The 25,604-nt window shown below is 44.0% G+C and overlaps 1 protein-coding gene and 1 pseudogene across 3 annotated transcripts in view; one reads left to right on the plus strand and one right to left on the minus strand.

The window, feature by feature from the left end:
• MYO18B (myosin XVIIIB) overlaps positions 1 to 25,604 on the minus strand; it is a 239,968-nt gene that overhangs the window by 132,136 nt on the left and 82,228 nt on the right. For all 3 annotated transcript variants that reach the window (XM_016124218.2, XM_036221665.1, XM_036221666.1), the window contains 6 exons: positions 25,251 to 25,473; positions 21,666 to 21,775; positions 11,511 to 11,576; positions 6,858 to 6,986; positions 4,936 to 5,079; positions 3,688 to 3,777 (listed from right to left, as the gene is read on the minus strand). In XM_016124218.2, coding sequence (XP_015979704.2) covers positions 3,688 to 3,777; positions 4,936 to 5,079; positions 6,858 to 6,986; positions 11,511 to 11,576; positions 21,666 to 21,775; positions 25,251 to 25,473 — 762 coding nt within the window. The remainder of the gene's footprint in view (positions 1 to 3,687; positions 3,778 to 4,935; positions 5,080 to 6,857; positions 6,987 to 11,510; positions 11,577 to 21,665; positions 21,776 to 25,250; positions 25,474 to 25,604) is intronic.
• Positions 621 to 739, plus strand: LOC118603407 (annotated as a pseudogene).

The following is a 25,604-nucleotide window of genomic DNA, read 5'->3' on the forward strand; positions in this document are numbered from 1 at the left end:
TCTAATGCATAGCCCTGCAGGGGTGTCTGCTTCCCAACTGTTAACAGAAAGTCACCAAAATAAAGTAGAACCACGTGGAAAGAGAAACTTTCTATCTGTTCTCTAGCCTGTTTCTCAAAGTGGAGGACCTGGACCAGCAGGTTCAGCAGCATCTGAAAACTTATTAGAATTACAGAAACTCCAGGGCCACCCCAAGCCTACGTTCTCTAAGGATCTCTCAGGATCCCTAAGGCAGGTCTCCAACAATCTGTATTCTAACACCTGCTCCAGGGTTTTCTGACACACTTTCAAGTATGAGCACCACTACTCTAACGCAGCATGACCACCTGCATTAGGATCCCCTCAAGGCTTACAAGAAGTGTGAAGGACCCCTCCATCAAGATTCCCTTCTGGATCTTGGAAGACGAGGGCCTAGGGATACTACAGGGCTAACAGTGATTCCGATGTTCTTTAAAGGCTAAAGCAACCAATATAAATCCATAGTAGCTTTTGGGGGCAGGAGAGAGAATTTAGAGCCCTTTCTTCAAATAAAATCTTACTTGGGCCTCAATATGTTACATTTCACCAAATCTGAGCTGCCTTCGATTATAAGATTCACCGTTATAGAACGTAATAAAAGAGTCTACGGCCATGCCACCCTAAACAAGCCTGATCCCGTCTGATCTCAGAAACTAAGCAGGGTTGGACCTCGTTAATACTTGGATGGGAGACCACCTAGGAAGACCAGGTACTGTAGGCACAAAAAATAAGGGATTGTAAACTGACAAGGTCTTTGCAACCTGTGAGGTCAATCAAAGGTTGCCTCACCTAAAAAAAAAAAAAAGAAGAACATAAGAAAAGAAAGTGCTTGGACACCTGAAATTATATAATTGTATTAACGTATTAACCAATGTTACCCCAATAAACTTAATAAGAAAGAAAGAAAGAAAGAAAGAAAGAAAGAAAGAAAGAAAGAAAGAAAGAAAGAAAAAGTGCTGCCAATTTTTAGCACGAGATGCCTCTGATTATTAAGATGCATCCCAATTCCAGAAACGTACAAAGGTGGAAAGTAATGTGCACCTGAGAACTGACAAAATATAGAACGAAACCAAAAAAGTGCACCTACTACAATTGAAGCAGGTTTGGGAGTTCTGGAGCCCTTTGATCTCTTCCTCGCCCTCTGGGAGTTTTGAAGACAGAAAAGACAACTTCAGATAATTGCATCAAAAAAGGCAGGCCACAGAGTGGAAGAAGAGATCTATACCACGGCTATCCAACAACTGAACATATATACCTACTATATAAATAATTGCTACAAATAATAAGAAAAGCAACAGAAAAGACTTGAAAGACCACTTTGCCAAAGAGGAGAGCCAAATAGACAAAAGCACATGCAAAGCTGCAAATTAAAAATCGCAATGAGACGCTGCTATACACTCACCAACAACACTGAATAAAAAAGACAGAAAACGCCAAGTGCCGGTAAGAATTTGGAGCAACCGGAAAGCTCACCTGCTGCCTTGGGAGTTTAAATTGATACAAACACTTAGCAAATTGCGTGGCAGTATCATTAAAACTGAAAATAGAAATAACTTAAAACCCAGCAATTCCATTCTTAGGTATAGTCCTAGCAGAAATGTATGATATGTGAACCAAAAGATGAGGGCAGGCTTATTTCATAGGAGTTTAAAACTGGAGATGACCAGATGTTCATTTAGAGTAGAATGAATAAATAGTGGTCTGTACACACACAGGGATACTATACAGCCATGAGAACGAATTACACAGCCACCTACAACAACATGGATGAATGTCACAAACATAAATGTCAAATGAGAGAAACCAGACACAAATGAGTACACATATTGTATTGCATTTATACAAAGTTCAAAAACAGAAGAAAATTAGTATTAGAAGTCAGGTTGGTGGTGACCTCTGCAGGGTAGTGCCTGAAAGGGGGCGTGCCAGCGGGGTTTGGAGGGAGTTGGGAGTGACCTGTTGAAAGTGATCTGAGTCTCAGGCTGGGTGCCGATTGCATTGGTGTGTTCACTTTGTAAAAATCCATTGAGATGTATACTTACGATGTGTGAACTTGTATGTATGTTGGACCTTAATATAACATTTAAAAAGAAGGAGGAAGATGAGGGAGAAAAGGAAGAAGAGGAGGAGATAGGAATTGGGCAGGAGGAGAAAGAAATCACAACACTTTAGTCATCTAAATGTGAGATCAATTTACCATCCCACCAGCAGCCTATAAAAACTCCTGCTGCTATACATCCTTGCCAACACTTGGCTACAAGAGACTTAGATTTTGCCCATCTGAAGCGTGAAATGGTATCTTTGGGGTGTTAATTTTCATTTCCCGATTGCTAGTTAAGTTGAGCATCTCCCCATGAGTTTATTGCCCATTTGAATTCCTGAACATTTGAACTCTTGAAATAAGAGCCCTCCTCTTGGGAACTGTGAATTCCTATTTTTTGCTCTTTTTCCCACCAATTGGAATGTTTGCCTTTTTCTGATGATTTCAAAACGTTCTTTACATATTCTGGCTAGTCTCTGCCAGTTACATATGTTGCAAATTTTACCTCCAAGTATGTGGCGGGTCTTCCTTTTTTGCTTTGATAAATAGAAGTTTATTTATTACTTTAAAATGAAAAAAGGAATCCTTGTACATTGTTGGTGGGATTGCAACTTGGTGTGGCCACTATGGAAAACAGTTTGGAGGTTTCTCAAAAAATTAAAAATAGATATACCATTTGACTCAGCAATTGCAGTTCTGGGTATTTATCCAAAGGAAACAAAACGAAAATTTGTAAAGATCTATGCACTCCTTTGTTGACGGCAGCACAATTTACAATAGCCAAGATACAAAAGCAACCTAAATGCCCATCGACGATTAGATAAGAAGTTATACAATGGAATATTACTCGGCCATTAAAAAAATGAAATTCTACCATTGGCAATGACATGAATGGACCTAGAGGTTATTATGCTGAGTGAAATAAGTCAGACAGAGAAAGATAAATACCATATGATTTTACTCTATTCAGAATCTAAGGAACAAAAAGAACAAATCAAAAACAGACTCACAGATATAGAGGACAATCTGGTGATGGCCAGAGGGGAGGGAGGTTGGGGGGCTGGGAGAAAGGGGTAGAGGGTTAAAGATGTGCAAATTAGTAGTTGATAGATGGTCTTGGGATGGGGAGCACGGCACAGGGAATGCAGTCAGCATTAAAGTATTGGCAAAGTGTAGAGCCAGAGGAGAGAAAGAGCAATCAGTATCGTTTTATAAACTACATAAACGTCTAACCAACATACTGTATACTTGAAACTAATAAAATAAAATTTTTTAAAAATTAAAAACATAAATAATAATTAAATAAAATAAAATAGTCAAATGTATCATTTTTTCCCCTGAGAGTTGTGCTTTTGTGACTTGTTTAAGAAATTCTTCCCTTTGGAGCCAGTTAACATGGGTTTGAACCTAAGGCCTACATTTGCTGGTTGTGTGGCCTCAGGAAGATATCTAATATCCCAGGGCCTCAGTTTTCTCCTCTGTAAAATGGGGACAATAACAATAAATGCTTCACAAGGTTATTCTGAGGAGGCTTGCAAAGCTCTCAGTGCCGAGCCAGGCACACCATCTTCTTCATGTCCGCAGATGTCACCCTGCACAGGGACCCCACACAGGAGAAATGAGGATACCTTGCTCTCTAGTAGGTCCGCATTCTGCCGAAGTTCATTCCGAGACTTCTCCGATTTCTCTAGCTTCTGTCTCAGGGCAGTAAGCTCCTCCTACAAAAAACAAACACCATAATAGAAGCTGTTCTGGACCAGTGGTGTGGGTTCCGTGTGTGTAATGAGGGCTGGGAAATGGAGTGGGTGATTCAGCCAGCATACCTTCATGATGCCCAGGCACTGTGTTCCTACAAGGGGCTCTTTCTTTCTCTATCTTCCTTCCTTCCTTCCTTCCTTCCTTCCTTCCTTCCTTCCTTCCTTCCTTCCTTCCTTCCTTCCTTCCTTCCTTCCTTCCTTCTTTCCTTCCTTTCTTCCCTCCCTCTCTTTTTCCATCTCTCCCTCCATCTGTCTCTCTGTCTCTGTCTCTGTCTCTCCCTCCCTCACCATTTCTGAATATCAATGTCTGTGCTATGCCAGTCTGGTCCACAGCATCCCATACTGTGGACTGAATGTGTATTCGTGGAATGGGTCCATTGCTAACCTGAGCCTGGACTTGCCTCAGTGTGATGGTGTGATTCGGCTCTTCCTCCTCCCCAAATATCACTTTTCAGCCAGTGGCTCAGCACTGAGCTTACAAAACCACCATTAGGAGCAACTTACACACACCCGCACCAGGTAGGTGGAAAGAACTATGGAACGAACACACAAAGGCGTCCGATGTGTGGCCATGAAAGAATGAGGACGCTCTCTATAAAGCGTGGACGTGGCATGATTCGAAAAATATTTTTAAGTGAAAATGAAAATTGCAAGAGAGTACATGTAGTATTCTCCTTTTTGCGTAAGAAGGAAAAGAATTCTGTGTGTGTGTTTAATTTTTGCAAAAAGAAACAAAAGGAAGGATAAACCAGAAACTAATCAAAATAGTTGCTTATCAAAGGTAGGTGCTAAAGGAAGTGTTTTCTGAGAGGTAAGAAGATAAAAGACTTAAAGATCCCACCGTTGGGATTAAACAGTAAGTGTTCACGCATCCCAGGGTAGTCATGGTGCATCTAACCAGCATCCACGAGCCTAGAGGGCAGCTGGGCACAGGAACAAGGGTGGTCCGTGTTGATGGGAGCAAAGGGCTATCTGGAAGGGGGGTGCCCAGGGCTGTTGGACAGAGCACTCCTAGCTCAAGAACTTTCAGATGTGGAGGTAGTAGGTCTGGATGCAAGCATCAAGATGGAGTGTGGGAAGGGAACAGCCACCCAGCGCCTGCCCACCACGTAGACCAACCTCTTTGGCACGAAGCTGCTCATCTCCGACAGTGACACTCAGCAGGGGCCGGAGGGAACCGAGGAGTTGCCACCACGGCCAGTCTTTGACTGCGAGGAACACAGCCATGTTCTTCTGGATGCACTGCGTGGCCAGCCAATGAATCTGCAGGGGAAGGAGACCAGAGAATTGAGGGGTTCCTTCCCAACCTAATGAAGGCGAAGGTGAGAGAAGAGGCAGAGGGTGGCAAAGGGGATGGAGGAAATATCCTGGTGGAAGGGGTTAGATACTTATTTTTTTTTTAAGCTTCCTTCCAGGGAGCCAGGCTCTTGGCATCAGGCATAATACCACAATTGAATCTTGCATGACCTAATAATAATAGGACAAGCAGTAGAAAATAGTATACAATGGGCCATATCTTATCATCAGATTAGGTTCAAAAATCACCATGCCAGGCAAAAAAATGATCCTTGACAATCCTCAAAATTGCCCACCAAGAATAGATATTATTTCAAGTGTATTTAGCATGAATTCCATGCTTCTCAAACCTGCGTGTGCATCATAATCTTCTGAAGAGTTCGTTAAAACACAGACAGCTGGGCTCCACCCCTAGAGGGTCTGAGTCAGTATGAGTCTGGGAAGGGGCTGAGAATTTGCATTGCTAACAGATCCCCCAGTTGGTGCGGATGCTGCTCTTCTGGGGACCACGGTTTGAGAACCAATGACCTAATTCATGGTTATTGTAAAAGGAAATTGTGCTGACTAACAAGCCAGGAAATCCTTTGCTCTTACCACTGTCCCAATAGCCGACGCATATACAGCTGTTACAGGGCTTCGTACATGCTGGATACTACCCTGAGCAGCTCACATGCTTTATAGCTCAGTCCTCACTATAGCCTTGTAAAAGTAGGTGTTATTATCATCTCTATTTTACGGATGGGGAAAATGAAGTGCAGAGAGATACAAGTCACGGGCCCAGTGCCACACATCTTCTCAGTGGCAAAGTCAGGATTTGAACCCCTGCAGTCTGGCTGCAGACAGAGTCCAGGCTCTTAACTAACCTCTGTTCCAAATTATCCCAAGGAATAAGCTGCCTGAGCACAGTGGGTCAATGGGATTGCCCGCAATGTTTTAATTATTAATGTTCTTGCCTTTTTCTGCTTTTGTCAAGTACATAGACTTGAGTTTACAAATTCATATAAGCTGGAAGCACAAGTAATGAGACTCCGTACTAGCAGGGATAATTAATAGTAACAATGCTAAGGTAACAGCGATGAGTATTTATTGAGTAGTTACTATGTGCCATGTACTGTACTTAGCACACATGATCTCATTTCACTTTCGCCCGGCTAGGAAGAGATAGAGGTGGGATTTGAACGTAGGTCTTTTATGTCTCCAGAGCCAAGCTGCCTTGTGTCCATTGTGTAGACTACAGAGAGGAAATTCAGTCTCTAGAGCTCTCTGAAGATAGTGGTTTAAAATTCAGACTCTTCATTGGCCCTTTGGTCCCTAAGGTCTCAGTGGCTGGATCCTGTCCATGCTCTGTCTGCTGACCCGTGAAAGATGGGACAGGATGAAACTATGAACTGACTCCCAAGGGCTTGGACAACCCCCTGGATATCAAGATCAAGGCTGACATCGTTGGTAATTTGATGTCAGTGTCCTAGAAACAATCATAACATCTTGTAAAGCATCACTCGAAGACTCACCACTTGGTGACTGGTGGGCTGGTAGCACTGGCACCATCGTGGGAGATGTGCAGACCCCCATGCTTATCCCAGACCCACTGGATCAGAATCTGCACATTAACGATACCTAGCAGGGGATTCGGGCACAAGAGCAAGTGTGAGAAGCACGAGATTACAGCTCCAGACTAGCATGGATGGTGCTTTTCCAGGATCTCACACCTCGGCTGGGTTCACGGGGCATGCTGGCCTCCATACCTTCAGCTTCTTGAACTCCTGGCGAGACAGAAAGCCCTTACAGGCTGCCTGGAATAAAATGATGCTGTGAGACACCAGCTTCTCTCGCTGCTTCTCAAGTCTGGAGATCACGCCCGCCTTAAGGAAAACCTAGAAGGAGAGAAGGCGCCAGGTGACTTCTCATTCACTGAACCAGATTGTCTGAATTGGGAGCTGGTTGCCACTCAGACCCCAGTTCACCTGGAATATTTGTTACCAGTTGCCCTTGACTGAAAATCTAAATATCAAAGTATCTTGTCTCCTGATGGCTCTTCTTTCCCTCTGCTCACCCCTGGATACTCAGAGTATGGTCCATGCACCAGCAGCACTTTGGGCCCTACCCAGACCTGCTGGATAAGAACCAGTATTTTAATGCCATCTCCAGGGGATTCAAACATCCATTTTTTTGAAAACTGCTGTGGCAGATTTGCCTAAACTTCTCTGGGCACCAGAATTCCCAGATTCCCAGACCTCACCCCAGGAAAGAGTGAATCTGTGGGTTTGGTGTCAGTCATGGAAATGAGAGTTTTTTGAGGAGTGGCACCCTAGAAATCCTCAGTCCTGCCTTATAAGGAGGGGCAGAGAATGTGGGGGACATGTGGCCAGCCCTCCTAGGTCAGGGAGAATGGGGCCAGGCTGATGCCACCCACAGAAAGTGCTCAGGCATCTAGCGGAAAATGGCGGTCCACAATTTCCAGGCTTTGGTTCATCAATAATGGATGAAGGCCTCTGCAGCAATGTGATCAATGCCTCCTCAGCATCCCGCAGGGCTACCTTTGAATAGACTGCAAGGAACACAAAAGGATTTTCTGAGAGAGCCAGAGCTTTGGGGCTGGGTCTGCTCCAGCCAAAGCTGTAGAATCGCTACACTTGGTCTCAGCTCCCCAGAGGCAAAGGAAAGGTGCTAATAGTGGGATTTGAGTCAATGACATGGGGAGGGGGTCTCTTTTCAGATGCCTTTATGCTTATTTCTAGTACCGCCCTGTGCATTTCTTTGCCAGATATCTGGCAACACTGAATGGCTCCATCTTAATCGGCGACATTATCAAGTAATTGGTGACATTACCGACTAATGGTTAACACTTCGTGGAGCCCTTACTGCTGTTCTGGGTCTGAACCAACCACTTGATACACACATAAAGCACTTTGCATGCATAATCCTATACGGGAGTCATTAAGACCCCCCCCCCATTTTATGGAGGGAGAAACTGAGGCTGAAGAAAGGCCGTTCACCATGATCCCCCACTAGTACATGGCAGCACGAGGAGTTATGTTCCTCTATATGACTCCAGATAAGGCTACAATTATCACCGAATGTGATCAATATTTACGTGGCATCTACATTTTTCAAAGCTTTTTCTCCTATGTCCCACTTTAACGTTCAAAACAACCCCGTGAGGAATCTATTGGTTCAGGAAGGTCATGTAACCGACTCGAGCTCACACAGCCAGTGATCAATTTGAACTGAAAACCTTGAGTTCATCTCCTGCACCTCGTCTCCATATTGACATGAGGCTTTATTTCCTTATTCATTATTCGAACGTCACACACCTGAAGTTTGGGCTTGCATCACAATTTGATTCCATGCAGAACAAAGGGTCTCAATAGTCTCCATTCCCCTAAACGCATTTTCTGTAACAGAGACCACACTGCCAACCCCGCAGCAAATGCTTTCTTGATGGGAAAATGAAAATTAGCACACCCAATCGGTGCTAACTCTGTTTTTGCAACCCTCCATCGCCTTACAGAACACTTCCTATCAGCCAGAGCCACCAAGACAATTAGCCTCATTGAAATAAAGACACGATTGACTCATTACCTATCAGATTGCTTCAGTAATGACTGTATTAATTTCACAAGCTAGTGAGTCCCAAAAGCTGCTATAAAAAAAAAAAAAAATCAATGATCAAAGTGATGACAACACTAGTTCATATATTACAAAAGGCGGCAGCTGCTGCCTAAACCACTATTGATTAAGTATGAAGCTTTCATTAAAAAGATAATTGGAAATGACCATACCCAGAACGAAAATAAGTCATTGCCTCTGCAGAATCTTATTTTGATTTTTTTCCCCCCTTTTAATAGCATATTGCCAACCAGAAGGCCACTGCATGTGGAATCCCACCTTTTTTGTAAATGTCATGGCCCTTGGCAGAGGCCTCAATAAGACACCAGGGGCTAAAAGTCACAAAGAAAAATCTAAATTATTCGCTTTTCATGGGTCCAGCTGCTTATCAGACCTAAGCAGAGTGTAACATCCTAACATCCTCATCTTTAAGGAATCTATGGGGGCCATTGTTATGCAAGCTGTTTTTTTTCTCTAAAACTGCTGAAGGCCATGGTTAAAAAAGCCTGATATTGTAATAGCTTCCATATCTGGTACTGCTGAGGAATTGGCTCTTCTCGTCTTAGTAATTTTCTAAATTTAATTCTTTAAACATTAAAATGTTGTCCTGTTTGATAAGCATCTTGCCCTACTGACGAATGCATTCAACAACTAATGACAGCCAAATCCTGTTAACTGACAATTTACGGGTTCCCATAGCCAACTTGGGAGGTAGAAAGCAATGGCCCCATTTTATGGATGAGGCTCAGAGGTTGGCTTATAGACTGCTTGTCCTCACCACTGTGAAACTATATAGCGATTTCTCGCCTTCTGCTTTCTTCCTTGTTTGCAATAGCTGCTGGGAACATAGGGACTGATTTTTATATTTGTGAAATAACTAGTAATTATCTAGGCTTGTAGTGCTCAGACTTGAGTGAGCATTGGAATCCCCTAGAGCAGTGATTTCCAACCGTTCTGGCACCAGGGACTGGTGCTCCTAAGAGAATCTTAATGCCTGATGATCTGAGGTGGAGCTGAGGTGGTGATGCTAGCGCTGGGGAGCGGCTGCAAATACAGATGAAGCTTCAATCGTTTGCCCTCCACTCACTTCCTGCTGTGCGGCCTGGTTCCTAACAGGCCACAGACAGGTACCAGTCGGTGGCCCAGGATTTGGAAACCCCTCCCCTAGGGACTTGTTACATCCCAGACTGCTGGGTTCCACACCCGGAGTTTCAGAGTCACCAGGTCTGGGGTGGCACCTGAGAGCTTATGTTTCCTGCAAGCTCTCAGGTGGTGCTGGTCTAGAGAACTGCTGGTCTAGAAAAATAAAGTTGTTGGAGCTGAAGAATAATTCCTCTGAGTCCAAACCATAAAAAGCAGTGTGCAAAGACTGTTACCTATTTCCATTAATAAATAATAGAACTCATGGTGTATTTAAAAGACCCTGAATTTGAACCAATCCATCTTTTCATGGGATCTACACCTGTACTCCTAGTTACCTATAAGACCTGGATAAAAGGATGACTTCTCAGAGGTACAGCTTCCTTGCCTGTAAAGAATGGATATACCAATTATATTCCAAGAGAATGTAAGGGAAAAACAGAAATACTACATGAGGTTGCCTAATACAGCACCTGGCTCCTGGTGGGAGCCCAGTAACCAATAAGTTTATTATCTCTCCTGGAAATGTCTGCAAGGTTGTTGCCAACTCCCAGCAGAATATACAAGGTTGAGACCATAGTAGACTAATAGTTTCAACCAAGACACTTTAGCAAGATCCAGAAGTCTACAGGGCGAGGTTAGTGTGTGTCTGGGGTAACAGCCAGTATCAATGACTGTGAGCTCTCCAAGGAAGGAGGTGTGATGGTACAAGCTACTCAGGGTTCCAAGAAGTACTAATGGCCAATAATGCCACCATGGTGGGCTTTTGGAGACCAGAGTCCTTCCCCAGTACCTCTCAAAGCACTCGGAAGTGGAAGGGAATTGACAAAGGTTTAATGGTTGACGTTAATCAGTAGATAACTAAGCGAGGAGATGGATGGGGCAAATTTTTTTTGGTCTATTTTCTCTCCAGTTTGTATTTCTAAACTTTTCCCTTTGTCCCCTGCCCATCACCTGGTCATTTACAATCTCTGTACCCTACTTCCCAAACTATAACCCATGGACCAGTCGTTTTGGGAGATTGTAATGGGTCTTCCACAAAAACAAGTCAATTTGTTTGTAAAGTCCTAAATACTATATTTTCCCTCTTGAAAACTTACAGGATGTATGAGCATATTAGGACTCTTTGAAATGTTTTAGACATTTTCGCGAGAGCTTTTAGCTCAACACCAGTTTGGAAAAAGCTATTTTTTCTCAACTCCAATAATCATAGGCCTTCTTCTCAAGCCCTTTCTTTTCACTTACAGCTGCAAATCAGCAAGGACTGCAGTTGTGTTACAGTTGGTTGCAAAGTAAAAGTTACAAGGCTCTGATTTAGGATCGGTTTTTCCTCTCAGGTTTTATGGCAGCTCTTCCTGAGGCTCGGAAAGGCATATCGAGGTCCAGAATGTTAACTCTTCCCAACCACTGAAGCCCCAGGGAGTGTAACTTCTAATAAGTGATATTTTCCCCATATTATTTCTTCTCACATTATAACGTTTTATCTTTCACAGCCTTGTAAAATAGGGTAGAAAATCACTAGCCCTGTTTTCAGTTTGTTGAAAAGGAGACACACAGAGGTCGTGGACACTGAAGTAGGAGATGCATCGGGTCTCGTTTGGGTCCCTAATGTGATGGGCAGAATGGCCTGAGGAAGAAGTTCCACTCACTTGGCTGTGCCCCATGGCTACTGCCTTCTTCTCCAGGTCCAGGGTCTGCAGGAGCTCGTTCACAGCCTGGGGAGAAGAAAAGAGAGGTGAAGATAGATAGAAGGCAGTAGACTCCTAAACTGGAAGGTCAGGCTGCCTGGATGGCTGGAGAGAAAAGACGGCCGGCCCCACGTGTCTGTCAGCTTTGGCTAACACAGCCTCCACCTCTGTTAGGTGATGAACATGTACTGAGGACCTACGGTGTGCCATCCACTCCTCTGGGACCTTCACAGACACCATCTCATTTCATCCTCAAAGCAACCCTAGTTGGGTCATCATACTACCATGCCTGTTTATTACAGAAGAGAAAAACCAATGCCTATAAAACTAAACGAAGGATGTGTTGCTATGGAAAACAGTGTGGTGGTTCCTAAAAAGATCAAACATAGAATTACTATATGATCCAGCAATTAAACTTCTGGATATATACCCCAAAGAGACTTGAAGAGATATTTAGACACGCATGTTCACAGCAGTATTATTCACAATAGCCAAAAGGCAGAAGCAACACAAGTGCCCACTGAAAGATGGATAGATAAACAAAATGAGGTATATACACACAATAGACATTAATCAGCTTTAAAGCAGAATGAAATTCTGACATATACTACAATATGGATGAACCCCGAGGATACTATGCTAGGTGAACTCAGTCACAAAAGGACAAATACTTGTATGTTTCCTTTTATGAGGTCCTTCAAGTAGCCAAATTCATAGAGACGGAAAGTCAAGTGGTGGGTTAGCAGGGGCTGGAGGGAAGGGGTTTGAAAGGTGGTGTTTAATAGGTACAGAGTTTCAGTTTTGCAGGATGAAAGAGATCTCGAGATGGATGGCAGTGATGGTTGCACAACAGTGTGAATGTACTTAATACTACTGAACTGCATACTTAAAAATGATTAAAATGGCTAATTTTGTGTTATGCGTATTTTACCACACACACACACACACACACACACACACACACACACACACACACACCTAAAAAAGGTATTTTTTCAAGGTTATAAGGTTACACATGAGGAAAACTAGATTCAAATCGAGGTCTGTCTGGCCATATTGCAATGTCTGTGTCTTGACTGTTTCATATGACCAGGATGGCTCCAAAGGATCCTAGACCACTAGGAAATTCACCCACTGTGTCACTAAAGCCCCTGTGACAGTTACCCCAACACAGTCCTTCTCTCATTGTACTCACCAGAGAGTGCCTCACTCTCAAAAACATTTGCTAAATAAATGACATAGCCATTTGTGTGTCTGACCTAGATTATAGATGGTCAGCCTATGTTTGATTCATCTCTTATTTCCTCCACTGCACCTGGTACTAGTCAATGCATACAGAAGGAGTTCAATAAATATAATGACTGGCTGAATGAATACCCAAACAAAAGAGATCCAGTGGGGATAGGGTGGGGGGCAGAAAGTAGATCCATTCAGGAGAAACAAATTCGCTCAACAATATTCCTGGATGCAGCATTGGCCAGACCAGACCACTAGCCATGTAATGGAATTTTACTCTTTTTATAAAGTCCTGCAGGCTGAAACAAAGTTGCCAGAGATGTGTACCCTCAGATGAACACAGGTTGCGCCTGGTTTCTTTGTGACTGCCAGTTCCCTCTCCCACTCCACCCCCATGCCACCCCTCATGGACCTTCCATCCACTGAAAACCCTAAAATCATTTTTTAGAATAAACTCAAAAAACAAAAGGTATTATGAGACTGGAGTAATTTAGTAGATGAGTTTCAATTCCATGGGTTATCGGCAGCACAGAAAACTTCCTAATATCAAAACAAAGAAACAAACAAACAAAAGCAAAAAACAAACAAATAAACAAAGCTATTGAAAATCTAGTCCAAGACTGTAATCTGGGAGGAATTCTCCTCCTCTAACCCTCTGCAAGAACATTCTATAATGCCCCTCCAAAAATTCAGTGGTTTTACTTATTACATTTTAGCCAAAAATGTTCCAAGGGAGCTATAGGCAGCAGAATGCATAAAGCCAATACATCCAAAATACATCTTTTCTCTCTGCACAAGAGGAAAATAAAATAAAAATGGGCTGAACATAGGATAGATGAAAAATAAATGAAACCTCTAGCCAATGAAGTTTTTTAAAGTCTACTTTGGAGTCAGTACTCAGAGGAGATGTTTGGGTATTGATGTTTGGATCAGAATCTGGAGTTAGAGCCACCTGGGTTAAGATCTTGGTTTTGGCTCTCATGAGCTATGTGACCTTGGACAAGGATTTTACTCTGAGTTGTAGGCTCCTCTTTAGAAAAATGGAGGGGGGGTGACACATGGTTTCAGAAGGTTCTGTGGTTGGGCTCACGAAGGTCTTGATACAGAACCTGGCACATAGGAAACTTCATGAGGTAGTCTTGATGTCCTCGAGCCAGTCCGGCCAGCTCTGTCATGGTCGAAACCTGGTAGAGGTGCTACAGACCGTGGACTAAGCTTGCATTTCTCAGGTCCACCCAAACAGCGGCAAAACACACGCCTGACCCCCACAATATCCGAGGATCCTTCTCCACCTTCTTGTTTTCTTAGAGCCCTTGAGATGTCTGCATAGCCAAGAATATTAGGCCCGACAAAAATATTCTGTCCTGCTGACTTCATCTTACAGAGAAGAAAGTTTAGGTCCAGTTGGTGGGATGAGTGGCTACAAGCATGAATGATACTTTTGACCTTCATTTTCCTTACTTGCAAAATGGTGATAACATTCCCTGCCCTGCCTGCACAGGTGTTGGAATGAATAATTGAGAATCTGTGAACATGACTTTGTAAGTGACTTTGTACTTAATTACTATTATTATCACCATCATTAATATCACTCTTACCTTGAACCATATGAAACTGTCACTTGTTTAGGTGAAACATCAGTGATTTCATTTGGTTGTACATTAACGTACTCATTGTCCAGCAGCCAGTTGACAGAATTCAGAGCAATAATCTCGGTTTATTATAAGAAATTTCTTCCTTGTCCTGCATCTCTGTGGAATCAGCTACTCCATCCTCGTTGTCCAGATAACGGAGGCTTATCTCTCTCTCGGCATGGAGCGTTGAGTAAAATGTTGGCCATTTTGCTCCAAGAAAATTGTTTTCTACTGTGTTTCTGAAACTGAGCACTGCTCCAAGTGCCTTATACATATACATAACTCATTTTATTTTCAAACCTCTGCAAAAGGTACTATTCTTGTGCCCATTTTACAGAAAAAGAAAGTGAGATCCAGGGCAATAAAATTATTTGTCAAAGGTCATATGCTAAGAAGTGAGGGATGGGGTGCAACTCCAGGGAATCAGGTTCTCAAAGTTTTTCTCTGCCCTCCGACCCTGGGATCCAGTAGAGCCCTACCATTTACTAGGCTGTGTGACCCTGAGCAAGCAGGTTAGCCCTCTTGTCTGATCCTCATATTCTAGAATATGGAGAAATCGTGCCTATCCTACAAGGATGTAGCGAGGACTTAATGAGGCCACAAAAGCAGCATGTAGGAGTAAGACTTCCAGAATGATGAAGCAAGGAGCTTGATAAATTCTTTCGCCCAAAAAAACAATGATAAAAATGGATACGATTTTCAAAAAACAAGTTTAATACTCTGGAAACTGGGCCAGGGAATACAATAAATTGAGAAGCATTTATTTGAGAAAAACCAATTTAGCTTCAGGTAAGATCAGTGAGGGTTTGTGACAACTTTGACTAGGGCTCTTCCATTCCCCACCAAGCTCTATTACTGCAGTAAACCTACCAGAGAGAGACACGCTGTGAAATCCACTTATATGGAGTGAGGCACAGGAAAACCCCACACCCAGGATCATTATCGGAAACAGTATTGATCTTGGCAGCAAACAAATGAAGAAGGTCAATGGCATTGCTAGCCTAACGCTGTTTTCCTGAGTGGGGCAGGCAATCGACATTAACTAGCCAAAAATTTAACAAGGAGATGTAGGGAATGGAACAGTCATAGTGCACCATTATAAGCTCCTACATATTCCTGGCAATTGGAAGGCTGTATCATGCTCAAGGCCACACACATGCGCAGGAGAGAGGGAGACGGCCCTAGCTACCTATGTATCCCTATTTAAACACAATACCACGTGCGCAGGCAGAAAACATGTGAAATAGCCAAACAAAAAGTAAAAACTGGGACACGCCGTAAATGCCTGGATGTTGAATTCATTTCTCAATGCACACATGGCTCCATTAGAATTAGGTGAATATTTCACAGATTTCAAGTATTTGATCACGACCACTGCTGACCACTAAACTCCCCCTGAGAACTCACAATTTATAATAATAATAATAATAATAATAATAATAATAATAATAGAATAAAAAACTGAGCAGCGATATCAGAAATCTCATACCATGGGGGAGACAGACTCCATAAATCTAGTCCAGATAAGTTAGTTACTAAATGGTTGGGAAAAGATTGGAACCTAGAGATCTTATCACATATTATCTAAAATGTTTAGTTTTCAACAGAAAATTACAAGACATTCAAAGAAACTGGAAAGTGCAACCTATGCTCAAGGAAACAAACAAACAAAAAGCAGTCAATAGAAACCCTCTGTGGGCTTGGAAGCTGAACCTGACAAAGACTTCCAAGCAGCTATTATAATGAACACAGAGTGCTTACTATCATTCCTGGCACATGCTAAGTTTCAGTAAATACTAGTAACTGATGGAGGTTCTGAGGTTTAAGCCCTTCTTTAGCACTGTGGAGTGATAACATATCCTTCACAGTCACCAATCTAGGCTCGGATTATGAGTCCTTGAATGTACCTGGGAGAAACCTAAGTCATATCTCCACTTACAGAGCCCCTTTGTGTCCTAGAATTTTACATAGAGCTTTCTCTCCAATGCTTAACAGGGACGTACCCCAAAAGCATATGGGCTGACATCATATATGAAGCTTAACATGCTAGACAGGCAATGAGAGACTCCAGGAATAATAAAGAGCCGTGGCTGAGAATTCCTTCCTCAACTCACTCCTCAATGAATGGTGTGAAATGGAGAATCCATGTCTGTGGAATGGGAAGGTCGCCCAGTGAACTATTTGGTTTCCATCAGCATAGCACCTTGTCCATAAACATCATGGCCCAATGACCACCATGGCCAACAGTTGCCCTCTGTTGGGTGCCTACTATGTGCCAGGTGCTTCATTATGCCCAAGTACATGTTGCGTGTGGTCATACAGTTACCAAGTATCAAGGGGCATGGGTGAATGGAAAGAGAGGTGTTGGACACCAGGATTTGAACCCTAGTCTGTCTGACTCTAAACCACTTGGTTTTAAGCACTGGACTTCTCATTTACACATTGATCAAGTCACTCCATAAACATGTAGACTGTCTGTTATTTAATTCTATATGCTCAGGACTAGAAATAGAATGCTTGATACAAAGCAGAAACTGTATGAACACACACACACACACACACACACACACACACACAATTGGTTGGTTAATACTGAATGGAAAATGCACATAATTATTAAAACAGTAGACTCAAAATGGAGGACAGCAAGGTGAGCAGGAAAAGTATGATGGATAAATTCCAGAGGACTAAGGCTATGGGAACACATCATTCAGCACCCTGAGAGCAGACAGGTCCCCTTTCCAGCCACGGGCTTGTAGGGACCTCTTCCCACCCAAAAGGGACTCTGAGACAAATTCAGGGGAAGCTGGGAATGTCCAACCGGGGTCGGAGATGGAATAAGAGTGCTTGCCTTTGAGAGGATAAATTGACATCCCTTAATTGTGTTCTTCAGATCAAGTCCCAAGGGATAGACTTTGTTGGCTAAAATCAATCAGCGCTGTAGACACTTTCAGAGGGAGGGAGGCTCAAGGGTTTCCTCACATTGATCAGAGAGAATTGACAACTCCTTCATCAGCGGCAGAAAGATTGGAAGAACTAGTATCTGGGGAATAGCCAAGGTCGGCTGAAAGAAGTCCTCCACTGACCTGCCTGAGTTCACCATTATGTTAACTCTGTATAATCTTAACCAGATGAGATAACCTGGGAGAGAGGATTGGAACTCAAGATGATTATGGGAAAATATAAAGTCATGATGGAGACCCGAGCATATGCATATGTGTCTAGAAAAGATAGGGGCATCCTGAACAGCTGGAGGTCAGCATGAGGATGCTGTTCTCTAAAGAGGACCATACAATGGGCAGAATGGACTTCACTTCCTTCATAATTTTGTTTAAGCCAGTTCAAGTAATAAAGATCAGGTGTTCTATGTCACTACCTATTTGAAACCTTTCAGTGGACCATAACTGACCATCTGATAAAGCCCAGACTCTCTAGCCCTGCTAACCCATAGTCCTGCCAAAATCGTCAATCCCTTTCCCTGACACTTGGCATCCTTTATGCTTCAGCTACACAAATCCAGCCATGCAACCCATGGCTCCAGGTCTTCGCACAAACTGTACCCAATGTGTGCACTTCTTACCTGATTCCTTCAAATTATCCACCAGCCTCAACTCAATCACCACCCGCTTTGAGGTGTCTTCCCTGAGTATCCCACCCTCACCCCTACTTCAAACATCAAAAGTTTTAGGGGTGTCCCCTGAGGAATCCAAAAGCCACCCCTCTGTTTGGAAATTGCTTGTTTTAGTCTTTCTCCCCACCCGTAAGACTATGTTCTGTTCATCCCTGTATCTCTTGCCCAGTAAAAGGGAGGCACTTGGTTAAAGTTGGATGAAATTAATAATTATTATCTTAAATTAACATCATGGATGGCACATTTTGTAAGTAACTTCACTGAACACTGTCTGTCCTCAGAGACCTTCTATTCAAAAGTCCTGTGTGATCATGACAAGGTGCTCAATATCACTGATCATCAGGGAAAAGCAAATTGAAACTACAATGAGATACCACTTCACATCCATTAGGATGGTTACTATAAAAAAAGTAGCAGGAAATAACAAGTGTCACCGAGCTATGGAGAAATTGGAACCCTTATGCACTGTTGGTGGGAATGTAAAATGGTGCAGCTACTATGGAAAACAGTTTGGCGGTTCCTCAAAAAATTAAATATAGAATTACCATATGATCCAGCAATTCCACTTCTGAGCATCTACCCAAGAGAATTAAAGCAGGGATTCCAGCAGATATATTTACACCCATGTTCATAGCAGCATTATTCACATTAGCCAAAAGGTGGAAGCAACCCAAGTATCCACTAGCAGATAGATGGGTAAACAAAATGCTGTAAATATACACAATGGAATGTTATTCGGCCTTAAAAAGGAAAAAAAAATGCTGGCACATGCTACAACATGGATGGACATTGAGGACATTATGCTAGGCGAAATTAGCCAGTCACAAAAGGATAAATACTGTATGGTTCCTTCTGTGAGGTACCTAGAGTAGCCAGATTCACAGAGACAGAAAGTAGAATGGTGGTTGCCAGGGGCTGGGGGAAGCAGGTTGGGGAGTTAGTGTTTCATAGGTACAGAGTTTCAGTTGGGGAAGATGAAAAAAATTCTGGAGATGGATGGTGGTGATAGCCGTACAACAATATGAATACACTAAATGCCACTGATCTATAGGCTTAAAGATGGTTTAGATGATCAATTTTATGTTCTGTATTTTACCACAATAAAAAGTAAACAGCCCTGTGTTCATGGCCTATCACGTTGCCTGGCAAAGGAATCTGAGAGCCTGAGTTCACGTCCTGGGCTACCACTACCTGGCTGGTGGCTTCAGTTGCCTCTGCTTTAAAGTGGGGTTAATGCCCGGAGTAGGAAGCCTTTATCTTTTGAGGGCTGGTTCAGGTCAAGGATCTGTAACCTTTTCGCATCCTGCCTGATATATTGTGATGTGAGTTTGTGTGCATGTGATAAAAGGCAGATGCTATTTTTGTTTCAGAAACACAAAATATCCAGCAGGTACCCACCAAATGAGAGCGCTTCACTGGCATGAAAAAAAAAAAAAAAAAAACCAGTGTTCCAGCGCCACATGTTAGGCACACAGGGGACCTCTCCAAGGCTCATGTTACACCCTGACAATGAAGTCTCTCTGCTGCCGTCTAGCGTCTAATGACAATATTGACCTTTTCTAGCTGTCAAACTTGTCTTCTTAAATCCTGGGGTCTTAACTGCTTTACACACATAGGCTGACAGTTTGCCCACCCGAGCACATGTTCATGTATAATTCATAGCTTATCGCATTGCTTGGCAAATGAATATTTATCAGCTTTTTCATAAGAGGCAGGATGGTGTTTGCTACCAAAATTCTATGCTGCAGCAAATGAAATTTGTGAGCAAATAAAAAAAGAATAAGAAGTGAAAACTCCCCCACCAAGTCTATCCCACTTGTAATTTTCCATTTTCTGAGGCTTCCAGCATGTACATGGAGGTGGTTTTGGTTTGGCTACAACAAAGAACTGCTGAATCGTCCAGAATAGAAACGTTTCCATATGCTACACCCACTGCCGCCACAGAAAACTCCCCCATGCCTCATTTCTGTGCTGTTATCAACTGCAGAGGAGGCCAAGACCCTTTCAATGGCTTCATTCCAGATGTTCTGAACAGAAATCGAGTTGGGAGGAACCAGCTCCAAATGAAAATTGGTACTTGGTGGTTGGTGGCATCAAGCCAGTTAGGGTTTTGTGGCTTTCAAGATGGGCTGCCACTCAAAGAAGGGATGGCCCTCAACCACACAAGCTCAATCTGATATCCTTTCCCCATGGTGAGTTAGGAGAGCCACATAGGAGGTGCAGCCTTGTCTTTGGGAGGTGACCTGTGCTCTGGTCCCTATTGCAGAGGAGCCAAGAAAAGATCCAATAATTGCGCCTCTGTTTATTCTTCCATCCTCATGACTCGTTGATAGAGGATTCCGGGGCTGATGGTCTCAAGCACACGTGGACACACTCACCTGGAGATAAAGTTCCAACATGGTTGTGAAGGTAGGTTGTGTGGCTTGGTTGCCATCGCTCTGGTCTTGAAAGACAATGATGATGCTGGTGCCAATGTGGATGCTGGTGATGCTGACAATAGTGGTTCCTATGTACTAAGCCCTTATTGTGTGCCAGTACCTGTGCCAAGCACATCAACTATACTATTACATGCAGTCCTCAAAATACCCCCACTGAGGTAGGCATTACTGTTGTTCCCACTTTACAGATGAGAAAACTGAGGCAGAAAAATGAAGAAACTTGCTTATGTTCATATAGCTCCGACTTGGAGTCAGTTGCAGGTCTGTCTGACTCTGGCGCCCAAGTCATCTCAACTACCTTCCCTGGAATCAAGAAACTTGGTTTCAGGGACAAAACACGTGAATGCCTGGCTGTGTAGCCTCAGCGGAGTCAATTCATCCCTATAGGACTCTGTTTTCTCATTTGTGTAAGGGCCGTAATAGCTCTTGTTTTGCAGGACTGCTGTGAGGATGCAATAGGATTTTGCAAATTCTAAAGAGCTCTGTAATCATTGATCAGCTGGTGGCTATTCTCAATAGAAACCTGTATTGAGGGTTTACAGTAGAGTTGGAGAAAGGAGACACACACAGGGGCAGAAATACGAAGTTAGGTATGTGTATTCATTCATTCTTGCATTCTTTCATTCATTCAACAGAAAATTGAGCACTTGTTATGAGCCAGAAAACACACAGGGGATCTACATAATTTCATATAAGGCTAAGTGCTACACAAACATTTAAACCAGATAATGTGATGGGGCAGGACCTGAATAACAAGAGACACTGGCCATGCAAAGATTGGGGAGAAGAGTGCTCCAGGCAGAGGGAACAGTTAACCCTGAGGGGCATGGTTCATCGTAATTCTGTAAGATTGGGGCTCTAGCATGAAATGCTTCCCAAACATTTTGGACCATGAAGCCCTTTTTTCATAAAATATCTCAGGGTACTGGTGCTGAGTGGAACACCCTCTGGAAATGATGGCTTTTCATTTTGCTAGGGGCCCTCCAAGCTGGTTCATGCTCTTCTCATCACTCTAATTCTTTTCCTGAACTTCATCATGCAGGGTTTTAGAGGGCCATTCTGGGGTGGGTAGTGCCTAAGTGACATAGCACAGGGTGTAGTCTAGAGCAGGGGACTGGGCCAAACCTCACAGCACCCTCATCTTTGCCCCCAAGGCCTGGCACCCAGTCCTACATACCTTCCTCTCGTCTACTCCCTCGGTGACCAACATGAACTTCTTCATGAGCAGAGGGTCCAGTACCTGGAATCGTCGGCGGAACTGAGTGAACCCCATGTGGTCAGCATAGCCTGGGGGGAGGAGCGGGCAGGAAAAGAACAGGAATCCAGGTCAGAACACCAGTCCTGCCTAGGCCCTGCTCCCAGCCTTGCTACTAAATTGCTGTGTGGACTCATTTCTCAGGGCCTCAGCTTCTCCATTTGCTAACTTAAGAGACTGGATTCAATCAGCGTTTTGCAAATGTGTTCCACCAAACACAAACCCTATAAATCACTCCACTGCAAGTGATTGAAACCCCTATAAAAGGTTCTCGCCTGCCTCTTGAAGGTCACAATGTGTGTCAGCAGCGTTGATGTCAAAGTCTCTGAGAACCTCTGCAGGGAAGATGCCTGGTTAACTATGTTTAACCCAGAGTTTTTTCCCAAACCTATTTGACTATAAAAAAAAAAAAAAAAGCTTGTTTTGTTCTAATACCTATTACCATCCACAGACTGCAAATGGAAATACTGCGTTGGATAGTATCTAAGGGTTCTTTTAAATCTAATGTGTAGGATGGACATGGCTCTACCCTTTTGTGTGGAAACTGAGAAGAGGCATCTGGAAAACTACTGAGAGAAGGTGACTTACAACCAGTCTTTGAAGGAGCCGTAAGAGTTTGCCAGAGGATTTGATGTGGAGGGGACATGTAGGTTGAGGGAGCTAGAGAGAGGAAATCGAAGCTTTGCTGCGCAGACATCGCGACAGCAAGCCTTTACCAGGCACTTACGTGTGCGAGACGCTAGGATAACAACTTCCTGGTGTTACAGACACTCTGGGGGCCTAGATTTTCATACCCATTTTATAGACGTGGAAAATGAGGCCCAAGGAGTTCAAGTTACCCAGTCCAAAGTCACACAAATGGAAACTCTCCCAGCTGGGATTCGAATGCAATAACAACAACTAATCAAGTGGAGAGTAGACGACAATGGGTCAAAGATGAACAGGACCGGGTCCCAAGAGAACTTGAACTCAAATTCCAGGCCTTGAGGTTTGGACTTCGTCCTGATATAAGGGGCATGAAGAGCCTCAGTTGCCTCAGTTGCTTCAAAACAACAAAACAAAACAAAACCCTCAAGTGGCTGGATGGGAGAAGAACGGATGTAATTTCACTCCACTTTTGAGACTCTGCTTCACAGTAAGCCAGATGCATAATGCATGAGGAAGAGTGACAGTGTATGGAGGTGGTGAATCCAGGGAGGCTTTCTGGAGGAAGAAGAGGGTCTCTGGCAGGTTCAAAGCATGATGGCCACACAGAGACAAAAGGCTGGGAGGTTACAAGCCTGCCCTTTTGGGTCAGACTTGGCTGAGTTCATGCCCCATTTCTGCCCTTATAGCCCTCTGACCTCTGACAAATGACCCCATCTCTTTGAGATTCAAGTTCTTCACTTGTCAGATGAGAACAACAAGCTCTATTGTCACAGGATCGCTATAAGGATTAAATCTGATGATGATTATAGTAAAAGAAGCGTGCAGGCACTCTTCTAAGTGTTATTATCTTATTTGTTATCAACCGCTCAACAGCTCTCTGAGATCTGAGCTATTATAGGAGCAGAAAGGGAGGCACAATCTGGTGATTTGCTGCTGTCAGCCACAGTCAAGCCCAGGCCGACTTGCTCCGAAGTCTGAGCTGTGCCCACCACGATGTATTACTCATAATGTTTAATAAGCATGTACTATACACCAGCCACTGGGCTAAGGGCTTTTGAGAATGATGTCAGTATGTGTAATGACACAGTTCCTAGCACATCGTAGGTACTCAATAGCACAGATACGTATGCGTGTGATATGTATATCTACACTATATTTGCATGAATTCAAACCCCTAAATATTTTATACATGTGTTAGTATCTATGTATGCATGTAAATATTTCTCATATGGTATGAGAAAGAAGCAATATAGAGCAGGAAAAAAAATGAGGACATGAACCAGGTCTGGGAGGCAGAAATTGGGAAGTTGTACCACAAGACATCAACCCTTCACTTAGTTGGAAAACTCGTCCTGATGGAGTTGGGCCCTGCTGAGAATGCAGAGGACAGATACCGCAGCGAAGACACGAGGCCCGAGCAGGGGGACGCGCTGACCCCGGCGTGCACACAGGAGCTCTAACGGGCAGTCCGGGGCGCCTGCAAAGGCCCAGCGCTTCCCGCCAGCCAGGCGGAATCGATCGGCCTCCGGCTGTGACCATCTCACTCGCGCTCTCCCCCGTGACATTATCTGTCTCCCTCTGCCTGTGGCTGTGACGGCAGGAGAGAAAATCAATGAGACGCTCAGGGGAGTGAGGGTCTCATCTCTGCTTCCAGCTGTGCTCAACTTCTCTGTCAAGTACCTTGTGCCCAGGGTTTCATTATTAATGTGGTAGGAGAAGATGGGGGCAGCGACCACAAACTGGGGCATCAGTGACCAAGGAGACATTAAATAAATAGGTGCCCACCTAGGCTCCCCAGCAGACCCAGCACCCCATCTTTCTGCAGAGAGAATGCCTGCTCTTGAGGCATTTTTAACTGTCAGGGAAGGGAAATTCATGTGGCAGCCTCTGGGCTCCAAGAGGCAGAAAAGAATGAGAGGAATTCAGATCAGATTCATCTCATAAGACGAGCTAATGGTGGGAACTTCTAAAATACAGGCCTAAAGACTTCATTCCTCTCATTAAGACCCCTTTGTCTCCCTACCACTCCATCACCTCCTCAGCTGAACGTGGAGAAAAACCAAACTCCCGAAAACCAAATTCACAGCCTTCCCCAGTGAATCCACCGGCCTCATCTCCCACAAGTCTCCATTCATTTTGAACCCCGTTCCCTGAAAACCCAGGGTCTTCCATGCCTCCCTGCCTTTGCGTATGCTGAATCCTCTGCCTAGAACCCCTCTCCCCATCTCCAGCCCCCAGAGATGTGCTGCTTGTTTTGTTTCAAGACCCAACTAAGATGCTAGCTCCCTTAGGTTTTCCCAGTCTCCCCAGTGAGAGCACAGAGCTTCCTCCTCCGGGTATCCAGGTACCTCCTACATCCCCTGTGTGACACATGCCCTCATCATATCACATTATCATCACCTGTTTCCACACTGATCTCCCAAACAAGGCTGAGGATCTCGAAGACCAAAATATTACTCATGTGGGATTCCACTCTCTATCCCAAGGTAGAAGCCCCTTAGATATTTGTTGTTAAAGTGAAGATGATTAAGACACAGCCTTAGCCTTCTAGAAAGACACAACTAATTCAGGGAATAAGCTGGGCCTCGGACCCAATGCAACCGAGGTCCAAATCCAGGCTCCGCCATGTCCCAACTGTATGATCTTGAGCAAGTCCTTTCATCTTCCTCAGTTTCCTCATCTGTAAAATGGGGTGATTATAGCTTCCCCCTCACAGGGCTGCTGGGAAGAGCCAGCGGAATGCTGCATGGGGAGCTCCTGGCACATAGCTGGTGTTCTTGAACCTTGGGTGCCACTATTTTGAGTCCAGCAAGTCTCAGGAGTCAGAGACAAGGTGCTCGCTCCCCGGCTGCCTCTTACCTGTCCTGTGCAGACGCAGTGCCTCCAGGATGTAGGACCCTGCAAGCTGGACCCTCAGTGCCGGGATGTCCAAGGGCAGGGGTGTGCCTGTCCCAGGCTTGTCCCCACCAGGCTGCAGTAGAGTCGGAGTACCCTGGCCGCCCCTGCTCTCCACCGCTAGGCTCGGCACCAGGCAGTGGATGAAATGTAACTGAGACCGTCTGATCACGCTGGTCAAGGCATCCTAGGAACAAGAAGAAAGGGGGTCACAGCCAGCTGTCTCAGGGTGAGACAGAGAGGGGTCTGGACATTTCCCAAACATGCATTCAAACTGGCCTGGGCATCTTTGGAAGTTCCTATATCCTACACCAAGGA

The sequence above is a fragment of the Rousettus aegyptiacus genome, unplaced genomic scaffold (assembly GCF_014176215.1).
Source record: "Rousettus aegyptiacus isolate mRouAeg1 unplaced genomic scaffold, mRouAeg1.p scaffold_m13_p_5, whole genome shotgun sequence".
In the NCBI taxonomy this organism is placed as follows: domain Eukaryota; kingdom Metazoa; phylum Chordata; class Mammalia; order Chiroptera; family Pteropodidae; genus Rousettus; species Rousettus aegyptiacus.